The following is an 11324-nucleotide window of genomic DNA, read 5'->3' on the forward strand; positions in this document are numbered from 1 at the left end:
ATGGTCATACCATCTCTATAGGAATGGGCTTTTTCTAAGATATTTTGGGGCTTTTTATGCCTTTTGTTTAGAGAGGACAGTGGATGGAGCCAGAAACAGGGATGACAGAGTGAGGAAAAGATAGCGGATAAAGAACTGAAGACTGGACTTGAACCTGGGCTGCCTGCGTAAATGTGACTGCCATCTGCACCCCAGGCATGTACATTTTAAACAAAAATACACAGGATGCACAATACTGGATTTTTGCCATAATTTACAAAAAATAATTTAAACAATACCATTATTGATACTGATATGTAAATGCAGACCTAAAACTTAAGTGCTTAAAACAAACAATTTTTGAGATGGACATTGTTCTATATGAAAGGAAGAGACACGGGGTATTAAAGTTGCATATATTTGAGCCATTTTGTTTTGTTATTTCTATTTATTCTTTTTTTATGGTTTTTCAATAATTTGTTTTCCTTTTATCCCTTTTTCTCCCAGTGTTAAGTGTGTCTTGGTGCAAAAAACACATGTAATGCAGATGCTGTTAAATCAGCTACTAATCATGTTCCATAATCATGATCTCAATACCAATCAAAATAATTATGATTATGTTTTTTTCCATAATGAAGCAGCCCTAGTTACAGCTAAGTCCACATTGTGCAGTGTCTGTGCAGCTGTTTGGCTCTTTTAGTAGCGTCTACCTTTGCTATTCAAAGTGCACCTTTGCTAGCTGTAATAAAAGTTGTAGTAATTTGGAGGTCACAGGCAAAGAGTATAGGAGGCACTTCTCTATTTTGCTTAAAAAACATATCAGAATATTGTAGATTGAAGCTTTTCTTTCAGTTAACAAAATTGCATTACATAACTTATAGATGTAACCAGCGGTGAGCAAGCATGCCAGCATGACTGAAAGTCTCCACATCTAGCTAGTCTAACATTTCTTGAGAAAATATTTGCTGTGTAAAAATAAGCATCATATGTACAGAATAAGTTCTTGTGCCACAGGTCATAAGTATTAATTATTTTATGCTGTTTTACACACACACAGTATTACACCATGCTATTGATTTGATATATATGCAAGGGCTTGATATAACACCTGTCAACCAGCCAAATACAGGTAGATTTCAGCTGTGGCAGAGAGTGCAGTGATTCTCACTGGTCACTTTGGCTGACTGAATTTATCATTGACACATCCTGTGCTTTTTACCAACTAGTTCCAGCTGTTTCTTGCCAGTGTTTGTGGACACTGTTATAGTGGTAGATGCTCATTGCAGTGAGGCTGTTTTGCACTTAAATGTGTCAATTTTTTTCCCAAAATAAATGCAGAGTGCTAGATCTATGCAAACTTCAGATCACAAACTTTGTTGGTCAATTTGTTTTTTCCAGGGTAAATGACATAAATACTCAGAAGTACAGCATTCATTTACATTTCAAAGGACTGCAGATCGAGTTCAAGTACATTTTAGTATAACATAGTCGATCTTAATCGTATAATCATATTTTAAACTAGAAAATTCTGGCTAGTTGAAATTCAGAGTGGCTAGCAACTTTGGAAAACTACTCGCCACAGTGGCTGGTGAGCAAAGAAGTTTATGGTATTTTCTGGGTATATCTACAGATCTACTTTTCTATACCCAGCTTGTTATGAAGGCATGTTAGGGCTTTCCCAGGAACTTGAACCTGAGGGGGCCATGAGTCCCTCAGGGATTTTTTAGACAACCACGTTCTATTCCTATATTGATTTTATAGGTGTGCCTTTCTTATATAATCTTTTTGGTTTTTAAATTTGATGCACATCTTTGCCCATGCCTTAGGGCCTCTTAGTGCACATGGCCCCAGGCAATCGCCTACCTCTGCCAGATGGCAAAACTGCTCTGGCCACGTCCACTGTCAATTCTTGTCTCTCTGAGGTGTCACTTTAGTCTAACCAGCACTCCTCAAGTTTTACTTACTTAACAATACACCACTGTTATTTCAAAAGTAAGATTATGACATAATGAGGGGAAAAGATGGTAAAATGTGCTGCCAATCCCTGCTGGTCTATTTTATGTCATTGTGTATCACAGCATGTTGTGAGCCATGAGGCAGCAGTTTGCAACACAGTGATTGGGAGTGAATTTCAATGATTCTTGGTCTTGTGCAGTGTGTGATAACCATGGCTGTGCTTGCTGTCATGTCAGGGATGTTTTTCAAGTGGGGGATTTGGGCCAGAAAATTCCTGCTGTGGGCAAAATGGATTTTAAATGGCAAGAGAGGGCTTCATTTTTGAGCATAAAAATGATAGATTTTGTCATTGAGGTCAACACTAATGAGAAGATCACTTTGATGAACTTCATTAGCCTGTGAGGAAATTCTTGTGGGATGAGTAAGCCAGTCCTAAAATATATGCTAATAATTACAAGAATTAAACACAGGTCTTCTCTGTGGACGAGGCCATTCAACAGGAAAAAATTATTAAAATTTGGGGAAAAACTTTTCAGGGATTTACATTGCTAATCTTCAGCACATATTTTATTGTTGTTGTTTCTTTCAAGGTTCTGATTTGGAGCCTATGCCTTTTGTTAAAAGAGCAGTGGGTAGAGTAAGAACGCAGGGATATAGAGAAGGGGAGAATGACATGGATGGATTGGCTTGATTGAAACGTGGGGAGGTTCAAAGTCTCATTGCACGGGGTGCAGGCATTACTTCTAGGGCCACTGGCACCTCAGAGTGTGTCAAATTATTTTTCCACCATCTCAGCTTCTTCTAAAATCACAACTCTGTAGTAATAAAGGGCGTTTCCTCTATTATCATCTCTCCTACCTAAGCTACACATTTTCACTCAGCTGTAAGTGGCCCTAAAATGCTGTTGAAGAAGTTAACCCCTCTCTGCTTTAATTTCAGGATGCTTGCTTTGCTGTTCACTTATTTCTTTATGATGCACACAGTATAATGCCCTCATCTCAAAATTTTCGATCCTTAGGAAGCCTTCTCATCCCCTTCTGAATGCCTTCATCATTCACATGGGCCTGGGAGGACGAGGCCATTGGGACTCACCTCTTAGCTCTGTTCCCCGTCTGCCAAACCACAGTGCCTGTGAGATGGGAGAACTCACACAAACAGGTGGGCAGAAAAGTCTCCAAACGTTTGTACAGTTTTCTTCCCATCTTGACTAAAAGTGGCCTCTAGTGGACCACTTTTTTCATGCCTTCTTTTAAAGGTCACATATTATGCAAAATACACTTTTTCAGACTTTTCTAACAAAAACATGTGCCCCTGGCCTGTTCACAATCCCCCCAAAAATCAGAAAATTCCATTCCCTTCCCCTTTTTTTTCTCTACTTTTTAGAGTATGTGTGCTGAAACACTCCATTCTCAGATTTTCCCCTCATGATGTCGTGGGAAGTAAGCGCCACCCCAGGTTCAGTTGGCCCTCCCCACTTTGAATAAAGTTCTGCCCTCCTCTCCTGATCCTCCTCTCAGCTGGCAGTTGAGAGGAGGATCAGGAGAGCTACATCCATTAAGCTGCATCCATTTCCTGAGAGGGGTGTGGTCAGGGTCGGAGTTAGACAGCTCTTTAAGATTTAAAGCTACAGACACTGAAACAGCTCGTTTTGAGCAGGGCTGAAACAGAGGGGTTTTTAGACATGCAAAAATGCAATACTTGAGTTTTTTTCAGCAACAAACTTCACGGGCATGTTTTGGGGACCTCTGAGACTGATACGAACTTGTCTTAAAAGGGTAAAATATGTGACCTTTAACCTGTAAAGTAAAACCTTAAAATTAAATTTTTTCTAAATATAACAGGCATCTTTCTGTCTCTATAACCGGTAACATAATTTCTCATGAATGCGGTAAAGCCCTTTGTTACACAGACAGTTTCTAAAAACAAGCATCCATCCTGTTTCCATTCTTTCCAGGTGTTGTACAGCACCTACGCAATGGCCAGCTTCTCCAGCAAGCATATAAGCATCACAATTTCCTCCCTTCCAACTGGTCTCCCCGGCAGGTGTGGGTTGAGACCACAGGTAAGAGCCGCACCCTTCAGAGTGGACTGGCCTTCCTCTATGGACTCTTGCCGGACTTTGATTGGACAAAGCTGACCGTGCGGCACCAGTGGAGCACATTGTTCTGTGGTTCAGCCTGTGACTGCCCCGCCAGGAACCGTTACCTTGAAGAGGAGCAGAGGAGGCAGTATCGGCTCAGAGTGAGTGATACCGAGCTGGAGAGGAATTACGTGGATATGGCTCGGACTTTGGGTCTGCTCACCCGCACACTACGAGCTGCAAACCCTATTGATTCCCTCCTGTGCCACCTGTGCCATGGCCTTTCTTTTCCATGCGTTCCAATAGGAGAAAGTGGCACCGGTGGGTGTCTGACAATGGCACAGTTTGCTGTGATCCGTCGGCAGCAGCTGGATGATGAGGTGGATCGCAGAAAAGTGGGGCTGTACCACAAGTACGCCATCCTAGCCATGTATCCCTACCTGAACAGAACTGCCAACAAAATGGAGCGTGTTGCAAGGGACAACGAGGTGGGTCGTCAGCCTCGGCCAGGTGGAGAGGAGGTCTTCACCCTCTCTTCAGCTCATGATGTCACCATGGCTCCTCTGCTGAGTGCTCTGGGACTGGAAGAGGCCCGCTTTCCACGCTTTGCAGCGAGAGTGGTCTTTGAACTGTGGAAGAGTCCCCCAGCAATAAAAGGACAGCAGAAGAAGAAAGCTGGCAAAGTTGATAAGGCGAAGGCGAAAGATGGGGAGCTGTTCCTCAGGGTGCTCTACAACGGCGAGGATGTGACATTTCACACCACCTTCTGTCGCTTCCATGACCGCCATGGCAGCCAGCCCCTCTGCCCTCTGAAGAACTTCCTGTCTTTTGTCAGGAGAGACATGTTCAGGGCTGTCAACGCTACGTCCTACCAGGAGGCGTGCTACAGGCGCCCTGTTTGACAGACGGACAGATGGTGAGGATGGTGCCTGAGCAAGGGTGAAGACTTGGCAGATGGTTGTTTTTTTCTAGTTGTTTTCCACTTTTGAAGAGGATGCACTTTTATGCTGCTCACAGTGTCTTAAAATTCCACATTTTTAAATGTAGTCTTTGACATTCCTGAGCACAAAGAGAGAAGTAAACACACAGTACTGTAAGTCGTATATTTAAAAGACGCTGTCACTTTGCAACTTTTCTACAGACTTTAAGTTTTTTGAATACTGCAAGTTTTTTCACATATCTGTAAGATAAACGTTGGTCAAGGGAAGTTGAATGGCACTCAGCCACTTTATTACATTCATATTACCATGGAATTATAAAATTCCAGTATTTCTGTCCACCTTATTCCTGGGAGCTCTACTGGTACGATTATGGGCAGGACTTCAGGTGGTATTGCTGAAGTAGACAACATTTGTCTTTACCAGTGTCTAACCAAAAGGCAAAACCTCTAAAAACAGTTGTTTTTGAAAGAAATACATCCTTAGTTCGATACTCATTCTTTTGGTCCACATCCAGCTAAAAATTAGTTCTAAGTAATATTTTCTGAATTATCCAAATCCTAGCACCTGTTGCTCTGCTCAAGATTAAGTTTGTGACTTTAACATCTGTGGTGTTTTAAACATGCTGTTCATTGTCTGAATCAGTAGGGATGTGATTCTTCATAAATGAATATGGAATTTCACATTTACCAACCTAAAGAGGTGATTATGTGAATCATTGATATTAATAAAACATTAAAAGAGGAACAAGTTTGTAAAATAATGAGAATTAAAGAAAATTCATAAAGTAAATACTATAACTATCCATTCTGATATTTATGTTGTTCTTTAACTGAGCTAGTTTTGAATTAGTTGTGAACTGTGTTAACCTTTTTGTGGTTTTGTGCAGGCTGTGTACTTATTTCATAGTATGATGCGCTGTTAGCCACCAGGAAGTCACACTCAGAATTCACGCCAAGTATCATGGGGGCTAGGAATAAGGTGGATATGCTTGCAAATAGAATTGGGCGGTGTCCAGTTTTTAATAGTTTAATCTTCACTAGATGTTCCTGTGGTTTTCAGTTTTCAGTCACATAACTAAAAATCCCATTATTTTGGATGTGTGATATCATTAGCATAAAATTGGTATTAGTAGTTGTAAAAATTTCTGCCAATAATTACAACCAGGGCTTGACGTTAACACCCGCCAACGAGCCAAATGCAGGTGGATTTCAGCCGTGGCAGATAGTGCTATGACTCCCACTCAGGCAGAATTTATCAGCAACACATCCTTTGCTTTATTCTAGCTGAACTCAGCTGTTAACGCCAGTAGTTGTCAGTTGTTAAAGTGGTAGTTGCTTATTTCAGTGAGGCTGTTTGACTCTGAAAGAGGTCCATTTTCCCCCATTATTATATGTTAGAATGCTAAATTTGTGCCCATCTTTATATTGAGTGTTTCTAGTTCAGGTAAATTTTAGCAGGCCATAGTTAATCTTATATATAGTTATATCCAATCGTGAAAATAGTGGCTAGTGAAAATTCTGAGTGGTTTGGGAAACAACTAGCTACAGTAGCTGGTAAGCAAAAAAGCAGCCTATGTGTCAACATTCTTTAACATGTTATTTATAGACCATTTATTATGAATGTCATACAGCATATTTTTTTCTGATGGTAGTTCAAATGACATTGTGGATATTTTTGAGTTAGGTATCACTGGATTATCGCCCAATGCTTCTTGCAAGAAAAGTGGACATTAATGTAGGAAATTTTTACTGGATGAATCATTCCTTGGAAATACTTGGTTTATAAATGTTTTAAAGAAGATTACACATTAGTTTTTTTTCCTCAACCATTTAACTCAAAACCTAGTTTGATCACACAACATTTTGTTTGATTTTAACATTGATCTTTTGAATAGGTTGTCAGTTTAATTGTAAGGGATGATTTTCACTTTGACACTTTAACTACTTATGTTGACTTAGTTAAATTCACATGGTACTTTGGAAAGGAAAGTAGGGGTAGCTACAGTACATCTGTACTCATTCTCATTAATGCAGTGACATTCCACTTATTGTTTTTGTTTGTAGGAAACTGAATCAAATAAAGGTTTATTCTGAGCAGAAATGGTGTCAGTTTCAGTTGATTTTACATAGAAAATTTTCTGTTTTCTGATTTCAGTGAATTAACAGGAAAGCCCCCAAATGCACTCTCTTAAAAGAGTTTTTTATTCCTGAAGAAGGCTTGATGTTGAAACACAGTGGGGTGTCTGTCTGTGTAAATTTGACTGACTACTAAATAAGACTAAAAATGCCCATCAACAACCTTTTTTCTATGAGGAATACAACACTCTAAAGATTAAATCTTTGACAATACAAAATGAAAAAGTAAGTTTAGTTTTTGCAAGGACTGAACAAGAACCAAATGTTAGACCTGGGCTGTCTGACATTCAAACCCAGGATTTTTCTCTACTGTGAGTATGATAGCCAACCTTGAAACTGCTAGCAGAGATGAGGTGAGAGCATTCCTGTGTGAGAGAGAGTACGAGCTGTTAGGGAGGGGAATCCAGACTTTTCTGTATATGCCAAGGATTGTACTTGAATCAAGCCAAGTCTGCACGTTTAAACTACCAGTGTTATCCAAAGTGCTTTTATATAGTAATGGGTTAAAAATGAAATGATAATGTAACCATTATAAATTGTAAAAAAAAAAAAAAAAAATCAATTGAAATAAAGCATCATAAAACAATAGTAAAAGTAGTAGAAAAATCTCTGAAGTATGTTGGGATTAATCAATCTTATTCTAACCCAACAGAAGCAAAGGCTTATGAGTGTTCAGGAGTCTGGGCAGATCTTATATGGAGGGGTAAACTGTGTAACAGGTTTGGAGCAGCTATTGCAAAAGCTAGATAGCCCATGGTTTTGAGCCTTTTCTTGGCGCAACCAGGAGCAGTTAACCTCAGTGCCCTGACAAGAGCCTGAACATGCAGTTCACATAAATAAGGTAGTGCCAAACCATGAAGAAGCTTTTAAGTGCTATAAAAGCCAACAATAGAATCAAATTAAACCAAAATGCTATACCAGGTTAAAAAAAGCTCAGCTCTGGTTAGTGTTGGTCGTAACATTCAGGCTTATAATACTAGCTGCACACTCTATCCTTTCTGAAGTGTTTCTTCTTATATGCCTATGTTTGAATGGCCTCTACATTTTTTTTTGCTGCTTCCATGTTTTTAAGTTTACCACCAGATGGCGAGCTCACTCCACAAACGATACTCTTCCTGAGTCTTACCCATCTGCTGCAATCAGTTATCCACTTTGTCAACAGTGCTGCAGGGAAAGCAGCACATAGTCAATATATTTATATAAATGTAGAAACCCTGAGTGCCTGTTCCCCCAGCAGCAGACAAGTCGTGTGTCATCATCATTAGAGACACAATAAGACGCTGACATGATATCAATTGTACAGCTCATTTTCAAAAGTGCCTCAGTGTGCTCACACTGCTTTTTTTACATCCAGAATCCACAGAATCAGGAGAGTATCGACTTTAAAAAATGTAATAACAAGAGTAAGTTTGGTAAATTGCATTTGTAGTATAGGGGCTTTGATTTGTCCTGGCAGGAGAGGCCTGTGTGCTGCTGGGTAACATGGTGATGCTTCCAAGGATTGTGTCAGAGGCAGGAGACTTTATTTTGAACACTGAGGACAGGTGTGCTTTTAGCTTACAGTGAAGATTTTCTTTGAATGACAAAAGGGTTTGTTTCTTGGATTCACTTTGTTTTATCATCACTGATGACAAAATAGTCTGAAATGCCCAGCATTGTTGATAAGTTATGGTTTTTAATGAATAGCTGTAAGCAAACTCCTTCACACCATCTCACAGCACAAATATCTTGGCAACTTTTCTTGCATAATTTAGAAAGTGTCCGCTATCTTTTACTAGCAGCAGTGAAAAAATCTGAGTGACGACCTGTAGTTTTTAAGTTTCAACTTTTAACCTATCCAGTTTTAAAAGAATTGAGATTGTATCTTTATAACACATGATTGCAAAAAAGTGTCAAAGTATTGAACATATTGGCAGTCTAACCAGCGCCTCAGTTACTTGGTTTTACCCCGTCAAAGTTTCCTGTTATAGGGGGTAGTACTTCCTGAGAGTGTGGGGTCTTGGGGATGGTGCAATGCTAAATATTTGATTGGCAAAGTTTCCACAGGATACACCTTTTAATGCTTAGGCTGGCCACACACTACATGATTTAAAAATCTTAAAAGATTTTTAAAACGTTGAGACCACAGAAATAAGTTTCAAGCGAGAGACAGTGGTGATGTCAGCATATGAGCAGTCAGGATCACACTGGTGGTGTTGGCAGTCTGTCCGTCAAGATGGTCGAGATTTTAGTCCCATAATCTGACATGAATGACCCAAAAAACATTCTGTTCTCAGCCTTAAAATAAACCTGTGATGGTGATGAATTTTAAGTATCTCTGTGTTCATTTCTTTGTGATTGCACCTGTAGTTTTAAGTTTCATTTCGCTCCTGCTGAGATGTGTTGGGGCTGCTGTTGAAAACATCACATTATCTAATGTGGGTGTTAACTTTAAAAACACTCAAGCAAAAAAACAATTATAGACTTTTATTGTGAAAAACTTACCAGAAGTAGTGTGTTTATTATTGATTTAGCTTAGCTTAAGCAGAGGTAATGGAGAGTGTACAGGGTTACAGTTGCTTCTCTGACCTTGTTAACAGCCTGCTGCTTTTAACTAATACAGATCTTAAACTAGTGGGTCATCAGTGAAAAAACATAGTTATGTACATTTTTAAGCAATTCTGTAAATCGCTGTAGCACCTGGCCCACGACAAACCGAGTTGATCCATTGCAGCTCGTGTGAAAGCCCCTGACCGACTGAACGAGAAGCTTTGCAAAGTGAGCGCGCTCGCTGTATGTTGCTGTTATTACACTCGGCAAACCAGGGGAGGGCCAACACTTTTTACCTCTTATGATAGGTTTCTGTCTGAGCTGTTGTCAGTCACTCTGTTAGCTTACGGTGGCATCAATTTTGCCTTGTGTGTGCACTTTTACCCACATTTTAAAGCCGATACTGGATGTATCGCTGTAGCACTGGGCTTACAACAAACCAAGTTAATCCATTGCAGCTTACAGCTCATGTGAAAGCTCCTGACAGACTTAAAGAGATGCTTTGCAAAGTGAGCTAGCTCGCTCTATGTTGCTGTGATTACATCCAGAGGACTAGGGAGGGACCAACACTTTTTACCTCATATGATGGGGTTCTGTCTGAGCTGTTGTCTGTCACTCTGTTATGCTTATGGTGGCATCAATTTTGCCGTGTGTGTACTAGTACACAACATATGAAGGTTAAAAAAAAATATCTGATGGGCCCTTTTATCAACCAATTGATGCATTGATCCATATAAATGGATTGTTACATAGATACTTTATGCCCTGAAGTAAATGCATACAGCAATGGGCAGTTGGATGTTTTTAATCCTTTGAAAGGTTGCTTTTTGGACTGTAAATCCTGGGTTACTTCAGTAGAAATGCACCAAAAACTGGGTCAAAAGCTTGAGTCAGCTCCCCTCTGTCTCCCCCTAACCTTCAGCTCACATCTGAAACCCAAAGTTAAGCCTAAACACATAAATCAATGCAAATGTATTCCCAAACTCCCCCGGTCGTATTCCAAACCTTCTCTAAGGCCATTTCCCATGTTATGCTATGACATCAGGTTTGTTAATGATAGGAACTAACCTTCCCTGGCTGCTCTCATTCCTCCCTCTCTTATTCTGCCCTCTCCCACCAACGCCTTTCCCTCCAGGCCCCGACACCCCACTGCCACCCACACCTCTGATGTCATCGGCCAGAGCGAGGTGGAGCAGCAATTTTCTCCCGCCACAACTCGTTCAATCTTTGATGTTGTTACATCGCCTCCAGCTTTGGCTCTTACACCGGCGTCTCAGAGTGTGTGTGTGACGAGAAGGGTAAAGACAGATCAAGGTGAACTCAGAGTTTGTGTGTTATTATTTTTTGCCTGGCTGGATGCATACGTCAGCGTCTTTGTGTAGCCTTGGAACAATGTCCACTTGACCCAGTCTGGCTACAAAAACCTGCATATAGATTTCCATAACACACATACAGGATCCATGGCAACTTTTTACATTTTTTTAAAGGATGATGGGAAGACGGCTGACGGACAGCTCAAACAACAGAAGTGGTGAAATGTGGTCAGAAACAAAGACTGAAGAAAAGGAGAGGTTGTGGTTAAGGTCGACTTCATGGACTCATTCTTAAACTCTGCTCAATCCAAAACCACAATTTGGACAAATTAGAGAGACAGAGATTAGATTTCAATGTTTTGAAGAAGTTACAGAGGAATAGGAGCTATCA

The 11324-nt window shown here is 40.2% G+C and overlaps 1 protein-coding gene across 1 annotated transcript in view; it reads left to right on the plus strand.

Moving 5' to 3' along the window:
* pxylp1 (2-phosphoxylose phosphatase 1) overlaps positions 1–7045 on the plus strand; it is a 40604-nt gene extending 33559 nt beyond the window's left edge. Inside the window, exons 5-6 of the mRNA XM_041795843.1 lie at positions 2954–3093; positions 3890–7045. Coding sequence (XP_041651777.1) covers positions 2954–3093; positions 3890–4917 — 1168 coding nt within the window. The 3' untranslated portion in view covers positions 4918–7045. The remainder of the gene's footprint in view (positions 1–2953; positions 3094–3889) is intronic.
* The last annotated feature ends 4279 nt before the right edge of the window (positions 7046–11324 follow it).

Source organism: Cheilinus undulatus, linkage group 2 (genome assembly GCF_018320785.1).
Source record: "Cheilinus undulatus linkage group 2, ASM1832078v1, whole genome shotgun sequence".
Classification (NCBI taxonomy): Eukaryota; Metazoa; Chordata; class Actinopteri; order Labriformes; family Labridae; genus Cheilinus; species Cheilinus undulatus.